The 25,525-nt window shown below is 33.7% G+C and overlaps 1 protein-coding gene across 1 annotated transcript in view; it reads right to left on the bottom strand.

Annotated features, from left to right (window-relative positions):
* MCF2L (MCF.2 cell line derived transforming sequence like) overlaps positions 1-25,525 on the bottom strand; it is a 208,183-nt gene that overhangs the window by 60,126 nt on the left and 122,532 nt on the right. The window contains 1 exon segment of the mRNA XM_074299566.1: positions 3,275-3,365. Coding sequence (XP_074155667.1) covers positions 3,275-3,365 — 91 coding nt within the window.

Genomic DNA, 25,525 nt, shown 5'->3' with positions numbered 1-25,525 from the left:
AAAAAAAAACCATGTTAAGAATTCCTGCTATATAGTATGTCGGGAGAATACTCCTACTAAGGAAATTACATGTTGTTGAAGAATAATGTAATATGCCCCATATTCTACAAGTCTAGAATTAAAAGAAAGTAAAAATGTAGAAATTAAAAGAGCTTGTAACAGACTTAAACTATCAAGAATAATTGAGATTGCATTTATACTTTTACCATTTACCCTAGGACATTAATTTAATTATCATTTTACAAACCAACTTTTGTAGCAAGACCCTGGGGATACTGAGATAGATAACATAGTTCCTTCACTTCTTAAGAACTTAATAGGAGATATCTATACACATATAATTAGGATACAAAAGAGAATGAGATCAATTCAAAGAAGATGGCTTTCCAGGTAAACAGATGGGAGAAATTTGAGGAGGAAGAGATCAGTTTCACTTGGGAGTGCAATGTGGAGGGATTTGTAGAAAGCTTTATAGAAGAGTTTCAATCCAAGTTGGAAGAGACTTCAATGCATAGAGATACGGATTGGAGAAGAGGGAAATAATAATAGTTTACAATGTTGTTCAGCTGTGTCTAATTCTTCCTGACCGAATTTGGGGTTTTTCTAGACAAATATTTAAGGTAGTTTATCATTCCTTCTCTATCCCATTTTATAAATGAATAAATTGAAATAAACAGGATAAAATAACTTGTCTAGTCACTTTGCCAATAAGTATCTGAGACCAGATTTGAACTCAGGAAGATGAGTCTTCTTGACTTTAGGACCCAACTTTATCTACTACATCACCTGGCAGCCCCAATAACTTACTATAGTGAACATTTATATAATACTTTAAGGTTGCCAGGGTTTTATATTTGTTATCTCATTTCATTCTAATGACAATTTAGGAAGATATTATAAATGCCTGTTTTACAGATGAGGAAACTGAAACAGCTAGAGGCTAATTACTCAAGGTCAGACAGCTAGTAAGTGTTTTTGATTGAATAAAAATCAGGTATTCTTGACTTGCCAGTTTGTTTTCTCTCTCATTTATCATCTGGCCTAATACTAAGAAACCAGTTAACAAAGTGAATTCAGAAAAATACTTAAAAATAGGTATTTAAATATCACCTCAGTACTAGTATTATCTAATGAGGATAGTGGTAGCAAATATAGATACATGCATATATGTATGCATATGATTTATATATATTATATGTATATTAAAGAATTTTAACTATATTTAAGTTAAAATATTTTATTAATTAAACTATGCAAAACAATTTAAAATATATTTGCATCTCTATTTTGAATTTTTTAATTAAAAAGAAATGAAATTTGATTATAAAGAACATCACCTCCTTTCAACACTGCCTGATATATTTTGTAAACCAAAGTTTACTTCCCAAACTGGGAAGCAGCATTGGAATAGGAAAGTAATGCTACTTTGAAGAATAATCCCCAAAGACTGGTGAAGAAGCTCTAGGGAGAAAAGTTAGGGAAGAAAGAAACCTGAGGAAATTCTAGGTAAAGATGAACAGGTTAGAATAACATCTAACCACATCAGACTGCTGAAGGAAACTGAATGACAAAGTTTATAAAGAGAAGCTGAACAAGAGGAGTGTCATTACATCAAAACCTCTTAAATTAGAGGTACTATATTTTTATTTTTTAATATAGTTTACTTTTTCCTCAGTTACATGTTAAAATAACTTTTAAACTTTTTTTTTTGAAAGTTTTGAGGTCCAATTTCTCTCTGTCCTTTCTTCCCTCCTTCTTCCTTCCCTGAGATAAGCAAATATAGATTATGTCATATTTTTCAAAGAATAAGAAGCCCTCAAAAAAGATTCAGGAGTCAAATACTGGAAAACAAGACAAACTGAAAGGTAAAGGAACTTTGATTATTTTACCTGGTGTTCATAAGTTTTTAGGATAACTTAAAGGCATTCAGGTCTAGGATGGATTATAGTTTACGCTTGCTTATTCAAATGAGATTTTATATGTGTATACATGGGTGTGTCTCAGTATACACATATAAGTAAATACACACACAGAGCTTTATAAAACTTAAAAATGCTATATACATAATAATTATTATTATTCTTATTTAAGATCCAGCCTGATCATTCTTTTTGCTATAAGAGCCACTCCTTCAATAGGTTGGTAGATAAAGGAAAAAGAAGCAAAATTTAAATCTCTCAAATTTGTCTTCTCTTACTCTGATGACAAGTTTATTTGAAGGAGAAGTAGAAAATTCCTATTCAATTAAAATTTTTATATTTTCTACTAATTTTATTCATCTTTGTAGATCTATTTAGTAACAACAAAGAACAATTCAAATAACTGACCTGCTATTGTTCTTCATCATTCATTAGTTCACACAAATATTAATTGAATGCTCACTAGGTGAAAGAAACCATACTAGGCAGCAGCAAGGAATAAAGTTTCAATAAGTCTAAATATGTAGCTGTCACTGTAATTGAACATGGGAACGAGTTACAAAGGTAGGCTGGGTCATCTCTTTCTGCCTTTAAAAAGAAAGTATATTCTCATCTCTCTGAGTTTACTTAGTTGTCCCCAGCCAGAAACTAAATTCATTCCTTTATTGAGTACTTACTCTGCAGGTAAGGTACTCTGGCAGTGTCAGGAAAATAATCATTTAAAAAAGGCATTTGCCTATTTTCCTCAATTTACCCTGTTGCCTAGGTGAATTCAAATTATTCTCCATCTGTATAGATCCCTAAGGCAATCATGACAAAATGGAAAGAAAGTTATCTTGGAAGTAGGAAGACTTGGTTATTATTTAAGTTCTATCTTTGACCCATACTACTTGTCTATCATTTATCTTTCCTGTGCCCCTGAACAGCTCTCTAGGACCTCAAGTTACTGACAAGTGCCAGAGCTGCATTACTGGAGGGCATTTCTGCTTAGGGAATTACTGACACCAATGGACTCACAGGTATAGGAAAAATAAGAGTTAAAATGGGCCACTAAATAGCTTGGGGAAAAAAAATAGCTTTCTACAGTGTCCATAAACTGTATAACTGCCTAACTTCCTACAGCTCATGTACATTTCATCTTCTTAACTACCTCAGCAGTATTGCAGAGTGTAAGTTGCAAGTTCTTGTCAGAGTATATGGCTCTGTGCCCTTATCTGCTGAGCTAAAGTAGGAGAATAAACTACTGCAGTAGAAATAAAAAAAAATAGAATGCCCTGCATGAAAAAAAAATGACTGGCACTTTCAATACAAGCCAACACAGCCTACAGAACCTTTAGGAATCTTTTAGAACTTACTGCTATTCGAAGGACAGAAGCTTTCACAGAAGTCCATTTGTCTTGTCTTCGATCTATGACAAGGATAAACCCAATTCCAGTGTCCTGTAAACTAAAACAAGAAGACAGGACACATTATTATTATTATAGTTAGGCAGGAAGACAAACCTTTTTCAATACATCTCTAAGAAAGCCTCAAAGTAAAATGACACCTCTTATATAATAAACCTTTTACCATTCTGCATTGCAACATATAACTCCATGAAAAATATGCCCACGAAAAGACTGCAGCATTTCCAGAGGGTTCCCATGCAGCCTCATTGAGTCAGTTCAGGAACAGTCCTTATCCACAGACAAACAGATTTTTGTACAGCTCAAATATCCATTTCCTTTTTTAGCTCAGTATCAACCATCTCACATTTTGAGGATCTTGGTAAAACTGTCACTCATGAAGCCAAACATACTGGTACTCCACAATCGGGAAAAATATGGCAATCTCTTTCTCTGTCCATTGGCTATTTAACCCCTTCAAAACAAGTTTTATGATCCCAATATCACATTAGTCCTAGACTCTGAGGTTTCCTTGTTCTTCCATGTTAGAAATTTGCTCTCAATGAAGCTGTTACAATCACTTTGGGAAAAAATACCCAAGGCTTTGGAAGGCTCACGAGCATCTGTCCGAAAGAAGACACAGAATATGCATTTTTGAAACAGCCACATCTGTGAGAGGGATCAGACACTTTAATTCTTGTATAATGATGCCCTCTGCTCTTCAGCTCAGCTTAACTGCACGAGCTACAGTCACCGAGTACAAATGAAAAGGTCTGCCTCTGTTGGGTGATTCCACATTCAAGCCAATTGGGTAATGCCAGCAGCTGACTGGCAGCCAATCCCAATCAGAAGGGAACGTGACAGGCAAGCCCAGAATGGACTGCCTTGAATTGCTAATTTCTGAATCTGGAGGAGTACATCTGAGTGAGATGCATTGCTGGATTTAAGTAAGAAAAAAGAATTATGGAGGAAGGTTACACCCAAATTAGGCTATTTGGGTCAGAGATGCATATGAAGCAAACACTAGCAGATAAATGCATATAGAGAATCTCCAAGAAAGATCTCTTCTATAAGATTTAATGACAAGGATAATACAAATATATATACTTATATATGTAAAATATAATATAATATAACAGATGGGCAGAGTGAACCAATAACTTACATACATACATATATATATATATATATATATCTCCATCTATTACTTGATGATGGCTCCTAAATGCTTGTGAAAATTTAGTTAATCAGCAGCAAAATATTTCTTGTTTGATTCAAAAAACAATATTTTGGTCTATCATCTTGTAACAGTATTTATTAAACTGTAAATTTAAACACACACAAAATAAAATAATTCTGTCACCTGCTAGTTAATATTTCTATGGTTGTCTATGCCAGATTTATATACCAGATCAATTATTAGGACAGTTTATTGAGCAAAAAATAAACTTCATACCCTTTTCTTTTTAAATAGCAAAATAATCATTCCTGTGATTCATAAACCAGCTTTTATCTAACTAAATCAAAATACTTGGGGGGTGGTGGTGTTTCTTTATGTCACATATATAATGAGACTGGGGGGGGGGGAGAATTCTAATTTTTCATTAAGAAAAGTTACTTTAAGATACTTCCATCCCTAACCAAAAACTAAACTTGAAATTCTAAAATTAAAAGGAGAAATCAATAATATTGAAAGTAAAAAAAAACTATTGAATTAATAAATAAAACTAAGTTGGTTTTATGAAAAAGTCAATAAAATAGATAAACCTTTGGTAAATCTGATCAGAAAAAGGAAAGAGGAAAATCAAATTGTTAGTCTTAAAAATAAAAAAGGGGAATCTTTCCACCAATGAAGAGGAAATTAGAGCAATAATAAGGAGTTACTTTGCCCAACTTTATGCCAATAAATTTGATAACTTAAATGAAATGGATGACTATCTCCAAAAATATAGGCTTCCTATATTTGCTTAAGTAGTCCCATTTCAGAAAAAGAAATAGAACAAGCTATTAATCAACTCCCCAGGAAAAAATCCCCAGGACCAGATGGATTTACATGTGAATTCTACCAAACATTTAAAGAACAATTAGCCCCAATGTTATATAAACTATTTGAAAAAATAGGGGATGAAGGAGTCCTACACCAAACTCCTTATATGACACAGACATGGTACTGATACCTAAATCAGGTAGGTTGAAAACAGAGAAAGAAAACTATAGACCAATCTCCTTAATGAATATTGATGCTAAAATCTTAAATAAGATATTAGCAAAAAGACTTCAGAAAATCATCCCCAGGATAATACACTATGATCAAGTAGGATTTATACCAGGAATGCAGGGCTGGTTTAATATTAGGAAAACTATTAGTATAATTGACCATATTAATAATCAAATTAATAAAAATCATATGATCATCTCAATAGATGCAGAAAAAGCATTTGATAAAATACAACATCCATTCCTACTAAAAATGCTTGAGAGTATAGAAATAAATGGACTATTCCTTAAAATAGTCAGGAGCATATATTTAAGACCATCAGTAAGCATAATATGTAATGGAGATAAACTGGAACCTTTCCCAGTAAGATCAGGAGTGAAAGAAGGTTGCCCACTATCACCATTGCTATTCAATATTGTATTAGAAATGCTAGCCTCGGCAATAAGAGTCGAGAAAGAGATTAAAGGAATAAGAGTAGGTAATGAGGAAATCAAACTGTCACTCTTTGCAGATGATATGATGGTATACTTAGAGAAGCCCAGAGATTCTAATAAAAAGTTATTAGAAATAATTCACAACTTTAGCAAAGTTGCTGGATACAAAATAAATCCACATAAATCCTCAGCATTTTTATACATCACCAATAAAATGCAACAGCAAGAGATACAAAGAGAAATTCCATTCAAAACAAATGTCGAGAGTATAAAATATTTGGCAATCCATCTACCAAAGAAAAGTCAGGGATTATATGAGCAAAATTACAAAATACTTGCCACAAAAATAAAGTCAGATTTAAATAATTGGAAAGACATTCAGTGCTTGTGGATAGGCTGAGCGAATATAATAAAGATGACAATACTCCCCAAACTAATCTATTTATTTAGTGCTATACCAATCAGACTCTCAAAAACTATTTTAATGACCTAGAAAAAAAAACAACAAAATTCATATGGAAGAATAAAAGATCGAGAATTTCAAGGGAATTAATGAAAAAAAAAAGTCAGATGAAAGTGGTCTAGCTGTACCTGATCCAAAGCTATATTATAAAACAGCAGTCACCAAAACCATTTCGTATTGGCTAAGAAATAGACTAGTCGATCAGTGGAACAGATTAGGTACACAGGACAAAATAGGGTACAACTATAGCAATCTAGTGTTTGACAAACCTAAAGATATCAACATTTGGGATAAGATTTCATTATTTGAAAAAAAACTTGGGAAAACTGGAAATTAGTATGGTAGAAATTAGATATGGACTCAAACTTAACACCATATACCAAGATAAGATCAAGATGGGTCCATGATTTAGGCATAAAGAATGAGATCATAAATAGATTAGAGGAACAGAGGATAGTCTACTTCTCAGACCTGTGGAGAAGGAAGGAATTTATGACCAAAGGAGAACTAGAGAGCATTATTGATCACAAAATAGAAGATTTTGATTACATCAAATTAAAAAGCTTTTGTACAAACAAAACTAATGCAAACAAGATTAGAAGGGAAGTAACAAATTGGGAAAATATTTTTACAGTTAAAGGTTCTGATAAAGGCTTCATTTCCAAAATATATAGGAAACTATATAAGAAATCAAGCCATTCTCCAATTGATAAATGGTCAAAGGATATGAACAGACAATTCTCAGATGATGAAATTGAAACTATTTCCATTCATATGAAAGAGTGTTCCAAATCACTACTGATCAGAGAAATGCAAATTAAGACAACTCTGAGATACCACTACATACCTGTCAGATTAGCTAAGATGACAGGAAAAAATAATGATGAATGTTGGAGGGGATGTGGGAAAACTGGGACACTAATGCGTGGAGTTGTGAAAGAATCCAGCCATTCTGGAGAGCAATTTGGAACTATGCCCAAAAAGTTATCAAACTGTGCATACCCTTTGATCCAGCAGTGCTACTACTGGGCTTATATCCCAAAGAAATACTAAAGATGAGAAAGGGACCTGTATGTGCCAAAATGTTTGTGGCAGCTCTTTTTGTAGTGGCTAGAAACTGGAAAATGAATGGATGTCCATCAATTGGAGAATGGGTGGGTAAATTATGGTATATGAATGTTATGGAATATTATTGCTCTGTAAGAAATGACCAGCAGGATGAATACAGAGAGGTTTGGAGAGACTTGCATGAACTGATGCTAAGTGAAATGACCAGAACCAGAAGATCACTATACACTTCAACAATAATACTGTATGAAGATGTATTCTGATGGAAGTGGATATCTTCAACGTAAAGAAGATCCAACTCACTTCCAGTTGATCAGTGATGGACAGAAACGGCTATACCCAGAGAAGGAACACTGGGAATTGAATATAAACTGTTTGCACTACTGTCTATCTATCCAGGTTACTTATACCTTCGGAATCTAATACTTAATGTGCAATAAGAAAATTGGATTTACACACATATATTGTATCTAGGTTATACTGTAACACATGAACTCAGGTTCTCAAGGGTCCCACCAAATGGAACACAAACTGGTAAGACTTCGAGTATGAGGCAATGATGAGAAAACATGACATAAGTGGAAGAATGCTGGAGGTGGAGCTAGAAGAGCTGGTCCAAACTTTGACTTCTGCCCTTCCCGTGTGTGTATGACTTAATGATCTAGGCAAATCATTTGATCTTCCTGGATCTCAGATGCCTTATTTGTAAAATGAGAAGATTAGACTCTTTAAAGTCTCTTCTAGCTTCCGAGATGAAGTAATTCTATCAAATTCAATGATGTATTCAAATCTGACTTCAGATACTTAACACTTCTTAGCTGTCTATAATTATGTATGTATATACACACACACACACATGTATATATGTACTACCTTGGGCAAGTCACTTAACTCCAATTGCCTCAGCAAATAAATAAATAAATGTATTGATACATTTTGTTTTGTATAGCAGACACTTCCCAAGAAATAATTATTTCTTCTCTTTCAAAAATACATGTCTCTCACAAAGAGTTTTCACAAAATCACCTATTTAATTATTTTTATCCACTCTTTTATCCCCTTCTCTACAATTTCTTAAGTCAGGTAATCTACAGTGGCCTTAAAATTTTAAACAGATTTTACTTAGTTTTGTTGATGAAGCATTTTGTATGCCCAAAATATCATATGCCTAATTTTATATTTGTGTATTTCTAAATACATAGAGCAATCATACTCTATGGATATGCATAACTATGATTTTGATATTTTTAGTTTTAAAAAGTTATTATTCACTTATAACATTCTATTTTTAAAACTTTGAGTTCTAAATTCTTTCCCTCCCTCTTGTCCTTCCACCACCCATTGAGAAGTTAGCAATGTGATAACAATTATACATGTGAAACAATGCAAAACAGATTTCCCTTTTAGTTATAGATAACTATGATTTTTAGATCCCCTTTCTTTTTAAAAATTTAATTATAGTTTTTATTTACAAGATATATGAATGGATAATTTTTCAGCATTGACAATTGCAAAATTTTTTGTTTCAATTTTTCCCCTCCTTCCCCCCACCCCCGCAAATGGCAGGTTGACCAATACATGTTAAATATGTTAAAGTATAAGTTAAACAGTTGTTTTGCTGTACAAAAAGAATTGGACTTTGAAATAGTGTACAATTAGCCTGTGAAGGAAATCCAAAATGCAAGCGGACAAAAATAGAGGGATTGGGAATTCTATGTAGTGGTTCATAGTCATCTCCCAGAGTTCTTTCGCTGGGTGGTTCAGATCCTTACTGCTCTATTGGAACTGATTTGGTTCATCTCATTGCTGAAGATGGCCACGTCCATCAGAATTGATCTTCATGTAATGTTGTTGTTGAAGTATATAATATAGATCCCCTTTCTTTATTCATATATAGCCATTTAGTCCCCAACTTTATTTACTATATTAGATTAAATTAATAATTTTTAATTTCTACTAATTATGGACTGCTTCAACAAATCAAGGTTACTGAAAATAATATTTTTCTCCAAGACCTTTGTCCTTCTACTTTGCAAAATGGGGTTATTTGCCAACTGACTTTAATATTGCAAGAATGTGTAATTTTCTTGTTGTTTCAGTGGATTCGTGTACACTTATAAGAAAATACTTGTTGGAAAAAAGTCACTAAATTGCTAGTATGTTATTAGGGTCTAATATTTATTTTGTTATGCAAACTTTCACTTTCTTGAGAAGCAAAGAAGAGATTACTGGAGGTAGGAGACAACTGGATTCAAATCTTGCCTTGGAAACTATTCAGCCTCTGTGAACCTCCATTTTTCTTTTATAAAAATCTTTATAATAAATACCTATAATACTCATCATACATCTTTGGGCACCTATACATTTAAAATCTAAAAAGGAGAAAAATGTTAGATAATGGAAGTATATTCTCATAGAGAAAAATAATTATTCAGTCAAGGAGAAAAATAATGCTTTACAATAAATTGTTGAGATTTTTATTTTAGATTTTTTTCATTTTAAAATGATTCTCCAATGAACTGTTTAAAATGTATGGAATGGAAGGTTAAGAAGAAAATTCTGATTGTAATTAATTTGCTAACTAGCCCATCTCTTAGCTAGACAAGAGCCTAATTCAAAGGGAATCAAATATAGTCTCACTGTTCTCATCAGGACAGTCTCCTCAGTGGCTTCAGGAATACGTTGTTCCCTGGGACTTCTCTCTCCTATTAAAATTCCATCTACCCCTTGAAGTCCAACTCAAAATCTATATCAAATCTAAATCTGAATTCTAAAGGACTGATATACCCTACTTAACAATTTAACTGTTTTAAATTTTCCTTATTATAGTAATTGGAACACAGTAGCAGCTTAATAAATATTTGTTAATTGATTGCATCTCATATGGTAACTTAAGTGCTTAAATAAGCACTTAAATTTTTTTTAAATAGTAAATTACTATTTATTAAAGCTTTGGATAGATTTGTCTTGTGAACATAACACATTGGATAGTAATTGGGAAAAAAAGTTCAGGATCTATTGAAAGATAGCATGATTATGGGAGAATAAAAGGCTTTTTGTGCCTCATTTAAAGACATTTAAAGACATCAGATTGTCTTCAAATTCTTGAAACCTGACAATTATGATTTTGTAAACAAATGTTTTGATTGATGATAACCAACTAAAACAATTTAAAAAGTCAATCAGTGGCTAATGTTGAGTATAAAAAGAAGCCACATATTGCAGATTTTGAAAGAAAGGACAAAATCCTAGGATTTAGGTAAATTACCTAACTTTGGTTCTAGACTAGTTTTGCCACAAATCATTTTGTCTCAGGATATCTATAAGATGATGGTATTGAACAATATTATCTCTACTATCCCTTATTTCACTAGCATTCCTTACCTCTTGCTTCAAAGCTCCAAATTATATAATCTTATTCTAGCATATGCTGTTCTGAATATTACACAGATCATGTAAAAACATATGGTTTCTATCCTCTGGGATCTTTTATTAATGCCATTTAGTAAATGGGTCTCATCTTCTTTGGTGAAATAATCCTAGGGTAGGGAAATAGTGAAAATATTCTTTCTGTATGACATTTTAAATACTCTAGTTATTTTAACATATATGCTTTAAATTTAAATTATTTTTTAATTTTACATTAAAAATTTTAAATTTTATGCAAATTTGATTTTCTTATTATTAACTTACTACACACAAGCATTTAAATACATAAAAAAACATAATACATAAAAGTCCTTTCAAGTCTTATTGGTATACACAATAATAACAGAAAAATTGTTATTTTGAAAAGACAAGCTTTTACTATCATGGAAAACTCAGAATTGGTAAAACCAGTTTACAGTTTTCTGAAAGCAATGTATCTTTCTCCTTCCTTTAAATTCTAGGCCCAACCTTGTCCATCTATAATGTCTAAACCAGATATGTATACTATTTGATAAGCATTATAGGATTTCAATTTATATTTATATTGAAATCTAGGGCAATACACAATCTTTATCCATTTGATTTTTCCTCTGTAACTAGGATAGGTCAAACTTTTTTTTTTTTTAATAATTACATATCTCTTTGAGACTTTCTAAAATATTTCTGGATTTGATACACTAAATCATATGCAAAGAGGAGCATCTGAAAGACCTCCCAAACTTCAGTCTCTGTGATGGTTTCCTCCAACATACAGTAGAATACTTAGCTGAGCCTCTATCTTTATGTTATGCCCTGCCTAATGTTTATTATCCGAGGGTATTAAATAGGCTCTTCTGTAGTGACAGCTTCCAAGGAATCTTGACTAACAAAGTAAAGATAGGAGAAGGAGCCTAAAAAGCAGCATTTTGTTGTTCTAAGTTGAATATGGTATTGTAATTAATAAACAGTATAATGGGATCTTTTATTGTCAAAATCTATAAATCAATTGTAAGATAGTAAAGATGTGATCCATTGTTGAACAAAGTTTGTGAAATTCTGCTTGTTCCCCACCAACAGGGGCATTGAGAATGCTTTCAATTCATTTATAGACATTATGCACGATCAAAATCAATGTTTTACTTAATAAAGTAGTAACAAAATCACTGTTTAGATCACCTGTTGAACATTTTGTTTTCTTCTGTATACATTTTAAATATATTATTTCTAACCAGTATCTATCTCTGTCAACAAAGAATGAAGTCCTACAAGCACGAATAAAATCCCTTGGCTTGGCATGAGCTACAGATGAAGAGGGGTTGTGAATTTTAAAAGGATAATTTTGTTTTTTCTCCCCCTCATGTTGGAGACAAAACATCTTGAGAATCAAGGAAGGAATAAATGAGGAATTTCTCCATTTCAGAAGGTTTGAGTTAAGCACTGGCATGGATGTCGAAGCGGTTCAGGATTTTTCTTTTGGTTAGGTAAAGATAAGAAGGGAGTGCTGGATGCTGCTAAGAAAATCAGGAGACTAATCCATGTATATTTCACTCAAGACTGAAAATAGAGCCATAGTGACTGCTTGATTCTGCTGAGATCAACAGTGATAACATTTTCCTTTTTCCTTGCTCTCCAAATAGGTGAATCCATGTACCAAAGCTTTCCGGTTCTTTAAAGTTAAATCTATACCTTAAGTTTTAATTACCTGTAATGCCATATGGATAACAGATTAATCCTACCTGTTCCTGGTTGCATGCTTCATTATTTGTAAAAAGAAAGGCAGGGAGAAGTGAGGAAGTGGTTGATAACTTCTGTTGTATTCCTAGCCAACCATTTCTGAAAGGAGCCTATGGTAATAACTAAAAAGTAAGTTCCATCTGTTAGAAAATGAAAAGGGCTGGTTGAACAGGGTTGACTACATCTGTTTTCTGAAAATGAATTGAATATTTCAAGAAAGCTATCAAACCTCACAAATACCAAATGTTCTTTCCCTCTATCTCTTCTCTCTTTTTCCTTCTACTACCACTATCCATTAAACTCTCAAATAAATAGTCAAGTCAAACAAATCTGCATATTGTCTAGGTTTTTTAAAAATTCCTAGTCTTCAAGACTCATTTCCCAAATAAGGGGCTTAAAAGAGCTCAGTAAACTCAGCACTCTGAATAGGGAAACAGTGGGATTTCCAAACAAGAACAACGTATTTAGTTTCCCTTGGACCAATGGGAAAGTCAAGGTGGAAAACCTTAGCAGAGAACAAAATTCAGAACCAGAGATCAGCTATTCAGATGAGGTAAACATTATGAACATGAAAATCTGTCGTGACATCACAAAAAGAATACTGAATTTGGAATCAAAGAACCTAAGCTCATATCTCAGCTCTGCACCTTAATACCTCTCTGGATTGGAAATAGATGATTTGTAAAAATCCTTCTAGCTTTACAACTACAATTCAGCCTTTCTTAAGCTCACTACAGCTTTTTTCACTTATAAGAAAGTACAGTATAGAGGGAAAGAATTGCACTTGGAATTAGCAAAGAGAGAGATTAAAATATTTGTGAGATTCAGCATTTGATTGCTAATATTAACCTTCTTAGTTTTATGACTGGACATGCTATATCATATCATTGGGCCTCAATTTTATCATCTGCAAAATGGGGATGGTGATTCTTGCAATACCCTTGTAATAAGTGAAATGCTTTGCAAACCTTAAAATACTATTATGAATGTTGAGTTATTATTTCAATTGTCCTTTGTAGTTTGAGCATGAATTTTGTTTTTCTCAGATTCATTCTGTTTCAGGACAAACTATGGTATAATATTAACATTACATTTTAGGGATATTAGCTTTGCCAAGAAAACCCCAAATGGAATCATGAATAAACAGATATGACTGAAATTACTCAACAACAAGACCTCATATATTCAGCTCATAATAATAAGCATAATATAGATAGTATAATAAATATAAAACTAAAAGGAACAGTAAATGGCAAAAAAAAAAAGGAAAATGAAGGGAGGAATTGCTAAACAAGTTGTGATATATAAATATAATGAAACATATAGTACTATAAGAAGTAATAAGCAGGTGGATTTCAGAAAAAACTTGGAAAGGCCTGCAGAAACTGAAGCAAAATGAAGTGAGCAGAACCAGGACAACACTATACACTGTGCAATGATCAATTTTGATAGACTTAGATCTTCTCAGTAATACCATCATATTGAATATCATCTAAGACAATTTGTGTAAGACTCATGATAAAAAATGCTATCCATATCCAGAGAAAGAATTATGGAATCTACATGCAGATTAAAGCACACTATTTTCACTTTTTCCCCCATGTTTTTCCCTTTTATTCTGTTTCATCTTTCAAAACATGATTAATATTAAAATATGTTTAACATGATCATACATATATGGCCTGTATCTGACTGCTTGCTCCTTTGGGAGGGAGTTTGAAGGGAGAGAGGAAAATTTGGAACTCAAAATCTTATAAAAAATGAATGGTGAAAACTATCTTTACATGTATTTGGAAAAAATAAAATACTATTTACTACTTAAAAATGGCAGCCTGTCCTAGAGATGGGTAATTGAAAGATACAAGAATCTGGAAAGAGTGATAAGATTATGTAACTTCAAAGAGGAGAGATTTATGAGTAAAACTACAAATGTGAAGGGAGAACATTATGTGTTAAATTCTGACTAACTGAAATGTGAAAGAGGGATGAGAGGATGGGTCAAGCATTACAAAGGGTACCAAGCAAGGGAGTGGTAATTTCAGGGGAATGTCATATTTCAGGATAAAGACAGAAAAGTATGATTTTTAAAAAGAGAGAAAAAAGTATCATAGAAATCATTTGAGTCCAAAAATCTTTATTTTAGATGAATTTGATGCCAAAAGTAGAAAAACACCTCCTAATAAGCTAGTGAGTAACAAATAGGATTTGAATCCAGGTCTTCTGATTCCAAGTCTGGTGACCTTTTTACTGTGCCACATCCCAATCACTTAATTATAAGAGTTAATGTTTGTTTGCCCATAGCCCATTTAATATTTAATCAGTTAATCTGGTCTTCTGATCCTATTTCTCTTAATCTCTTTTTTGTAAATGATAGCCTTTTAAATAAATAATATTTTTATTTAACAGTATCACATTCAAAGATAATGTTAACTCTCTAAGGGCAGGGATGATATATACTGATTTGTATCTCATACTGAGCTTAGTATCCCATTTGCACCCAATAAATAATTATTGAATTGAGTGTATAGCCACTTAGATAAGGACTTCCAAGATGGTCAACGCTGGCAATTTTAGATTTTGTTTCTTGTAGCTTCTGCACAGAAACCATTCAGTATCTTCTCTCTGCATTTCTTTCATGCAACTGATGATCTCATATACCTAAGGGAAAGGGTGGGTATTCAAAATTCTTGGTGCTTCAGAAAAGAAATGTTCCCAGGGTGGGTGCTAGGAATTCACTCTTAGTCTTATCAAAGCTCCAGGCTTCTCTTGGTAGTGTGGGCTATAGTAATGAAGGAAACAGGGAGTGAATAACTAAAAATACACACACACACACACACACACACACACACAAAATCTTCCCTGAAGCTCTTTCTTGATATGTTGCTCCATGAAGACTTCATATCTTCCTCCTGATCTAGACACTGGTAGCCCTCCACATTACAACAGCTGGCTTTGGGACTGGCTACAGTTTGCTGTTTCAACAGCTGAACTGGAGACTGATTACCTCATTTTTGGCTCATGAAAATGAATATGTAAGCAAGAGCTAAAAAAACTATCATTCCTCTCCCCACTTTGCAAAGACAATAAACTATTCAGTCCTCATTTCATTTTGAGGGTTAATTTAATCTTTAGTCTAACAACCCAACTGGGTAACATACAATTTAACCTCTTGACAGGCTGGGTAACTGTCTTCTTACCAGTTTCATGAATCTGATCTTCTAATCAATTTTCCTACTGCACGAAGGGCAAAGGTTCAGAAAAACTAAGATACCACATTAGTGCAATCATGAAATACGGACTGAGTTTCTACTTGGCAATGATTTTTTTTTTTTTTTTTTTGGCCACAAGACTATCCCCTTCTCCCAATAGTTTTAAGGGTTTTAAGTGTTTTTCTGTAAGGGCCCTTAAAAAAAGACTCATCAATCTCACTATTTATTCTGCTCTAAAAAAACAAACAAAAACAAAACAAAAACAAAAACAAAAAAACAGTTTGATGCTGAACTTTCTCTTTCTACCTAATTCACCAAAATACTTGGATCCTCAGTTAAGAAAATAAAACACTAACCTGTATCAGATTTCTTACTGAAATTTCTTACTGGAGGGAGAAAATTTGTAACACAAAGTTTTGCAGAGGTGAATGTTGAAAACTATCTTTGCATATATTTGTGTAAAGGGCTGAAACTCTGAGTTGATGCACTGAGGTTGGACAACCAACCACTTAAGGCTAATTACCGATTGGACAATACTCTACTTGCATATGCTTGGAAAATGGCCTTTCCCACTATTTTGTGGTAGTTCAATCTTTTGGTGTATAAGAAGAATTGTGGGGAGGATTAGGAGTGGAGTAAGACAAGACAGAGTCATCTTGGGCGGTAGAAAAAAGGAGAGGAGAGGTCATACAGATCCTGCGTCATCCAATTCACTTCTACACCTAAGACCAAGGACTTTTCCTTATCTGGACTCCAGCTGATTCTAAAGTATCCAGGGTGCTAACTTGGTCTTCACATATTTGGAAAAATAAAATACTATTAATAAAATACTATTAAAATACTAATAAAATAAAATACTATTAAAGTATAACTAAAAAAAAAAGAATAAAACACTCTCAGAAGGGACTCTTGAGGGAAGAGTAGGTTATGACTCCTAGAATCTCACTTAACATCTTTCATTTTCTTCTTTACCCTGAAATATGACATTCTTCTGAAGTTACCACTCCCCTTCCTTGGCATCTTCTGTAATGCAGACCCATCCTCTCATTCCTCTTCCACATTTCAGTTACTTAGTCAAAAAATTAACATACATTTTGCTCCCAAGCTAATAATGTCATGTAGGCTACTGACAAATTAAATCACAAAACTATGCTAGTTAGATTTACTATAAACATGTCATTTTGCTTTAACTGGGTTCTTACCACCATGAAACAATGCTATCATTTTTCTCTATTTGACTTCCTTTCATGTCTCTATATAAATCATTCCCAATTTTTTCCTCTCTCCTTAAGCACCCAACTTCATCTCCCCTCATCCTTTTATTACTCAAAAGATTACTTTATTGAAATAAAATTGAAATTATACTTTAAGACCTTTCTTAAATCTCTTCTTCCACACATTAAATTATACTCCCTTCTAGCCAAAGTTAACTCTTCTTTCAACCTCTGATCCCATATTCTGTCTAGTTCTTTGTTTCATTGATCATTTTTTATATCTCAACTAGATCTCTTTTAAAATAATTTTTCCTGCATTTATTTTGTCCTTCTTACATTAATTTTAAGGTAATTCTTTGGAAAAGTACCACATTTCCAGAAATCTTCACAGCAGGAACATATACTTTTGGGGAAACTACTCTGGATTACATATTCCATGATATTCTGGTATCAGAGACACTCCTTCCTCCCGCTCCTTCCCCACTTTCATTGGGAGAAGATAGTTAAAGAAAAAAAAATTAGGAAGGACAGAAAGGAAAGAAATAGAGACAAAAGTGCTAGTTCCACTGATATTAATGAGAACAGGTCACTATAAAAATGCAAAAATAATTTTTTCTATTTTTTATTTGTTAACTGCTTTTTTAGCTTTTATAAATGTTCTCCGAATATTTTGTCTTAAATAAGAAAAAGCATAGTTGGGAGATGAAAGTTGTCTGTCAGTATTTGAAGAGCTGTCATTAAGAAAAGGGAATTAGATGTGCTCTTCTTGGCCCCAGAGGACATAATTAGTAGCAACAGTAAAAGTCACAGAGAGGCAGATGTAGGTTTGGTGTAAGGAAACATTTTCTAACAACTAAAGCAATACATAAAGGAAAGATCTAATTCTGGAGATAGTCAGTGACCCTTCATTAGAGTTTTGTCTTTGAAAAAAAATGTTTTTATTAAAAACTTATCATTGAAGATCAATGCAATGGTGGTTGCTAAATTTTATAAATTTAAATGAATTTCAACAGCACCTTAATATTTTATTCACTCCTTTATCAGGAACATCTGTTCATTTTTCCTTATACATTGTCACAGTATATATTATATCCTGATTCTTTTTATTTTGTTTTAAATTGTTTCATATATGTCTATCCAGATTTCTTTATAGTCCTCATATTTTCTTGTCTTCATTATATTATAAGTAGGTGGCACAATGGATAGAATGCCAGGTATGGAGGAAAGCTTATCTTCCTGAGTTAAAATCTTGCCTCATATACTTACTAATTGTATGACCTTAGGCAAGTCACTTAACCCTGCTTGCCTCTGTTTTCTCATTTGTAAAAGGAGACCACTAGAGCATCTTTTGTTTAAAAAAAAAAAAAACCAAATGGAAAAAAATGGGGTAGCACAGTGGATAGAGCACTGGCTCTGGGATCAGGAGGACCTGAGTTGAAATCCACCCTCAGCCACTTGACATTTATTAGCTGTGCTACTGCGCATGTCACTTAATCCTGGTTGTTTTACCAGAAAAGGTGGGGGAAGGAAAGAGGGGGGAAGAAGAGAGAGGGAGAGAATAGGAGAGGGAGAGAAGGGAAGAGGAGAAAAGGGAGAAAGGGGAAGATGGAGAGAGAGGGAGAGGGATAGAGAAAGAAACTCTAATGAGTTCATAAAGACTTGGACATAACTGACTACAGCTTCAGACAGACCAGTCTTGAAAAGAAAAGAATGAAGAAGAAATAATTGGGGGAACTCTAAGGATTCCTTAGTCCTCTGGGAAATGAACAGAAAAGATCTTCAGGTCATTTTCCTATACAAACCCAGCAGCCCCACACAAAGCAAAGAATGAACTTCAAGAAAGGCATTGGCAGTCTAGGCTAGGCAGTCTCTCCCCTGGGGGCAAAAAAAGAAGCCACATTCCTTTTCTCCCATCTCATACTATTGTCATTCAATGAGGAAAGATTCTTTCCCCAGCCTTCTTTACCGCCAGAGAGAAAGACTTGGGGGAGTTAAAAGAGGAGAGTAGGGAAGATGGATTGCAATTCTTTGATATTGTCTAGGAAATGCGGATGCATTGATATAAGCTATATTAAGTTACTTGAGGGTAGGGGCTATTTTTTGCTTCTTTTTTGAATCCCTAGCTCTTCCTTTATTGAGTTGAATTGAACTGCGTAAAGTTATCACCATGAGACCAGCCTCAGCGTGGGGAGTATGAAGGGTGGGGCACTATGGTGGGTGGTACATTACTCTATGTGAAGGACCAGGAAACTCTTGAGAGGCCCCTGGCAATAACAAGGCAGTTCATTTTGCTTTGGCAAAATCTCCTTATATTATAGCTTTATTGTGGATAGGAAAATATGGAAATTTGTCTACATCGAGAACTGGTTTCTCTAGTAACTCCATACAGAATATACAATTGAAAAACAATGCAGCTGAGATCCAGATATAGATGATGTAAATTATGTCTGGCTCCGACTGCCCTTTATTTATTTCCATCCCCAAAGGAGCACAAGGGTAAGGGTAGGAGGTTAGAGATTCACCAAACAGCCTCATCTGTGCTATCTCCCTCAAAAATCACTATTTTTATCATATATTACAGCTGGGGGAAAAATGCAAATGCCAAAATACAATGGAAACAAACAGGGTGGAAGGCCGTTGAAAATTTCATTTTTGTTTGGGTAAATACTACCCTCTTGTGGTGCAAGGTGAAAACTACATATATAAAATATTAATTGCTTTCTTTTGTTGTACATGGCCAATATGCTTCTGTTTTTCTAACTGTGATGACTGGTGCTAATCCAAACAGGTTTTCTCTCTTCCTTTTGCTGTGATTCAGTTTTTTTTTTAATCCATCATTTATTTGTTTTACACATTCATTAAAATTTTTTTTTTGAGATCCACATTCTTTTCTTCCATCCAGTACCTCCTCCATCCATTGAAAAGGCAAGTAAAATAGTATACACGTAAAATCAGGTAAACCGTATTTCCATATTATCCCAAATCAGGATTTCACTGAGTTACTTTTGAACCAAGTTACTAACACTTGCAAAAAAGTTTGGCTGAAGATCTAGCTATATAATCTGTGGTGATAGGAATGACTTTGCCAGATCAAATAAGATAATATTTGTAGACCACTTAGTACAATGCTGGCATATAATATATAATGCTAGTTATTATTATTGTCATTTTCCCTCTTTTTAAAACTTAGATAAGTCAATATTGGAGCTGAATTTGAGACCAGTTAAACTAATAAGCTGTAAATAATACATTATATGTAACTGTGCAAGCATCTGCTTTATTAGCAAGATAATAGTAACTGACACTTAAATAACTTTTAAAAGCACTTAAAATTTCTATTCCATTTTATTTTTCCCCATTTTAGTAACTTTTTATTTTACCAAATACATGCAAAGATAGTTTTCAACATTCATCTTTGCAAAACCTTGTCTTCCAACACTTAAACAGCTTAAAGACAGGCTTTAAAATAATTTACATTTACCTAGACTGACATTATAACAGGAGACAGAGAACTGGTTTCAGAGTCAACTAAACTTTGGTCCACTTTCTATCTTTGTGACCCTGGAGCAGTCAAGCCACGTAACTCTGCAGTGTTCTACGCAATTGTAAGACAACTTAGTGGGTGCAATAGAGAGAACCTTGGGCCTGGAGTAAAGAGGATCAAACCAGCCTCAAATGCTTAATAGCTGTGTGATTCTGTACAAGTCAGTTACTGTCTATTCACTTCAGTTTTCTCAACTATTTTATGGGGATGATGAAAAGACCTGCTTTACAAAGTTGTTGTGACAATTAAATATTTGTAAGAAGTATTTAGCACAGTGCCTGGCATGTAGTAGTCACTTAATAAATGCTTGTTTTCTCTCCCTTCTCTAAGTTAGTTACAAAGACAAAAATCAACCTGTGTTGGTAGAGACAATTTCTTTATCTGAGAATAATGGTTGGAACTTGGACAAAAACTTAGGTCCTTTGGTCGCAGAACTAATGTTCTTCAAAGTTATCATGTTTCAGCCACAAACATGTTCATCTTCTTTCTAAATTCTGAGGACTTGTGATTTCATATCTTAATAGAGATAGGTAACATGTTTTGATGAAATGTGGCGTAGTGGAAGGGATGCTAGGTTTGCAATGCAGGGACCCTGATTTAAAGCCTAATCCTGCCATTTGCTTTCTTGTGTGATCTAGGAAAAGTTACTCAGTATCTGTGGGCAGCAAATGCTTCATTTGTAAAATGATGATAAATGGTCCTTCCAACTTAAGTTCCTCTAACAAACATCCACATATAGGAAAAGTATCAAAGGAACTTTAGACGTTTCTATAGTCACACAAGTTACGTGTAAAGGTCTCCAATCCAACTCCAAGTCAGAGCCCTATCCACTTACAAAGTGATGAGTTACCAAATTCTACTTAAGGCCATCCAAAGTGGAGACCAATATCAAAATACACTTGCTTCATTGATAAAATGTCTTAATTATGTGGAAATTTTTTTCAATTTTTTATTTGCTGATCTTCTGCTTTATGTTTATTCATGACTTCACTTGTTTCCATAACTACAATTCAAATGAATCTCACAATGTGTGTATGTGTACCTACATATATGTCTATGTCTATGTGCTGATTGAAATCAATATAGAAGTCACAGCAGTAGCTTGTGGAGTACTGGGCTGGGTTATCATATGTTAACCTCTCTACCTCCAATATTTCCTTCTACCTTTCTACCTCCAAAATTTGAAGTGCTGCTGTGAGACACAGGATAGATAAAAGGACAGACAAAAGGAAAACTGAAGTAAGTTACATATTTAGAAACATCTGATCTCAGGGTAAAGAATGGGTCAAAATTTTAAGTAACACTACTTGGGATAAGGCAACTAATTTTAAACTCACAGTCAATGAGCTACCAAGAACTGTGCTAGTCACTGGCAGATACAAAAACAAAATAACTATTGTCCTCAGAAATCAAGAGGTAGATGTAAAAGTATAATGAAGAGACTGGACAATGAGGACCCAGTCTTTTGAATATGCTCAGATTTGATCTTGGTAGTGGATTATAAAGTGTATGTTCAATAGTCTAGTCTGTCATCAACCCAACATATTTCCATATGTTCATGAACTTGTTTCAGCCATGATGGCTCAAAGTTAATACTATGTGATGGTGAAAAGTCTTCTGGTTAGAGAGAAGTGGGATGGACTGACCGATAACTCAGTAGAGGCCAAGTCAGACAAAGTATATATACAAGAAGGTCAAGTAAATGATCTCTTGGGATTGTGCTGGCAAAGGCATAACAACCATTTCTTCAACAACAACAAAATGTATGCACAATACATTTAAAAATTCAATTTGCACCATTTTCCCAATCACTTTCCTAAGTCTAAAAATCAATAAAATAATAAAACAAGGTCTGATTTATAGCAATTGCCGATTTCCAAAGTGCAAATTCTCATGCTTAAAACTTAACAACTGGCTGAGCACATCTTTGATCTTTCATTTTCTTTCCCTGATGGCTCTTGAATTGGGAGTACTGTCTTATTTCCTTACTTAGTGACCACTTGCTTTTCTTCACATTTTCCAACTATCCTTTGAACTACATCAAAATTACTAAATTCATGATTCAAGTTTCTTCATCAATATCCTCCAGATCTATTAACTGTTATTTTCTGATATTCTAGAGTCTCACTTATTATATATATGTAATAATTATATTATATATTATACAAATTATATATATTTATATAAATTCTTCCCTCAAGCCATGACACCAAATAGAAGAATTCCTAAATTTGAGAAAAGGGGCCACTTGTATGCATTGCCATTCCCCTCCATTTTGCTAGCAATCAGGAAATGTGGGGGAGGGGAGAAAGGAGGAGAGGCAAGAGGTAGTGATCCTCTCTGCCATCCCGTAGAGAGATCTGCAATGTCAAAGATGCTTGCCATCCCCAAAATAGGATACAGGCATGAAGAGAAACTATGTGGCTAAAATTAAGACATTTGATTCTAAGGGAGAATTTTCTAGAGAATTAATAGAAGTAAACAGGTCTCTAAAAAGTCAAGAAGTCTTCATATTAACTTATTTCTCATTGAAACTGAGAATAAGAGAATAAGAAGTAGTTAGAAAAAACAGGTGAGAGCTTAGAATCCTATTTTAAAACTTATAGTTTCATATGGACACTTTCTTCCTTATCCTAACTCCCAATACATTTAAGGACACTGTCACACAATTGAATAATAATAACTAGCACTTAAATTTCCTCTTATTGTTTCATGATGAATTCGATCTGACCCAATTGTAAATTCTTTTAGGGCCGACGTGCTTTTCTACTGGATCGTCAACCAAAAAACAGTTATAAAGTGCCTACTATGTATCCTACAGGAACTGTGCTGGAGATACAAAGACAAAAATAAAATAGAACTGCCCTCAAGGAGTTTATTCCCTATTGAGATAAACAACAAGCACATAAACATACATACAAAATGTAAATTAAGTAAATTCAAGGTAATTTCAAGATAGGAAGCAGTAGCAGCTGGAGAAGTCAGGAAAGATTATATATAAGAGATGGTGCTTGAGCTACAAGCTTCCTCAAAGCTAGGAATCCTAAGAAGTGGAGGGAAGGAAGAAATCTATTTTAGTTATGGAAATACAGCCTGTGCAAAGACAGAAGTGAAAAATCATCTAAAGGACATGAGAGAACCTACTTTGATTGAAACACAAAGTGACTGTCTCTCAAGATGATATGCCAAGACTAGATGGAAGATTTTGAATCTTGGGTCCATTTTTAGATTCTAGGAGAGTTTATTAATTTGGAGGAAGCTACTAGGTGGCACCGTGGATGGAGTTCTAGGTCTGGAGTGAGGAAGATCTGAATTCAAATCTAGCCTCAAACACTAACTAGTTGTGTGACCTTGGGCAAATCACTTAGTACTATTTATCTCAATTCCCTCATCTGTAAAATGAGCTAGAGAAGAAAATGGCTAAATATTCTAGTATCCTGCCAAGTAAACCCCCAAATAGAGTCACAAAAAGTCAGACATGACTAAACCACAACAACCTAAATTTAGATGAGAAAAAAATTAAATATTTTAATAAAACTTGTTTTCTTTGTAATCCTATGTATTTTCTAAATTTGTAATCATTATTTAGAGGAGCCCATGTTTCACCAGATTGCCAAGGGACACAAAAACATTATTGGTTGAGTTGTGAACTGATCCAACCATTCTGGAGGGCAACTGGAACTAGGCTGAAAAGGTTATCAAACTATATATACCCTTTGATCCAGCAGTGTCTGTATTCCAAAGAGATCTTTAAAAAAGGGAAAAGGACCCACATATGCAAAATGTTTGTAGTGGCTCTTTTTGTAATGTCAAGAAACTGGAAACTGAGTAGATGCCCATCAGTTGGAAAATGGCTGAATAAATTATGGTATATGAATGTTATGGAATATTGTTCTATAAGAAATGACCAACGGGATGATTTCAGAGAGGCTTGGAGTGACTTATATGAACTGATACTAAGTCAAGTGAGTAGAACCAAGAGAATATTTAACCTGTAGTGGATTGCTTGTGATCTAGGGAAGAGGAATGGGGAGACAGAAGGGAAAAAAAATTATAACACAAGTTTTTGTAAGGGTGAATGTTGAAAATTCTTTGCATGTATCTTGAAAAAAAACTTATTTTAAAAAGTAGTAGTTAATTTGAAGTTATCTTCTAGTAAAGAAGAGAATTTTCCTAGTATCAGAGTGGTGAAAATCAAAACAAGAAGCTGAGATGCAGTTTGATGTAGCCTTAATGTTTCTGAATCATCTAATTAACAATGAAACCTGCAGACCCAAAGGACATTGAGTTCTCCTTCTACATTTACTTCCACGACAAGTTCATATGTACACCCACTCTTCACTTTAGCTATTAAGTGCATTGGTTAGAAACTATGATTTGGGTTTATGTTTATATTGTAGTGTATTTTACTATTTACATACCTGCATTAATATATTAATATTATTTTGTCTTACTAAATAAATGCTTATGTTTAACATATACATGCCATTATTATGAGTACAAAGACCACACAATGTTGATTGTTGTAAGTGACTGATTGGGTAAATAGAAATCAAAATGTGATAGGGGTGGGAGAAGGCTTAGAATGATGAATAAGGGAGACACATTTCCTTTTAGCCCCATGAAAATTTGAAGGTAACCATGTAGCAGCTCCCTATCTTTGGGAGCCTAGACCACTAGAGATTGGAGTGAGCCAAACCCAGAGAGAAGGAGGCTGTCTCATATACTTAGATGAGAGGTGTGAGGCCTGAGTATGATTCTAGGAGTGTTTATTTCCCTCAATAACTATAGTGACTAGACCCCACTAATACAGGGCTTCTTAAACTTCTATTCATGACCTCTTTTTGCCTGAGGAATTCTTACATGACTCCTAATATATAGGTATACAAAGTACATATACAAATTAAACATTTACTGATAATAAATTAT

The sequence above is a fragment of the Sminthopsis crassicaudata genome, chromosome 3 (genome assembly GCF_048593235.1).
Source record: "Sminthopsis crassicaudata isolate SCR6 chromosome 3, ASM4859323v1, whole genome shotgun sequence".
Lineage (NCBI taxonomy): Eukaryota > Metazoa > Chordata > Mammalia > Dasyuromorphia > Dasyuridae > Sminthopsis > Sminthopsis crassicaudata.
Note: the sequence above shows the minus strand (reverse complement) of the source record. Positions and strands in the feature narration are given on the sequence as shown.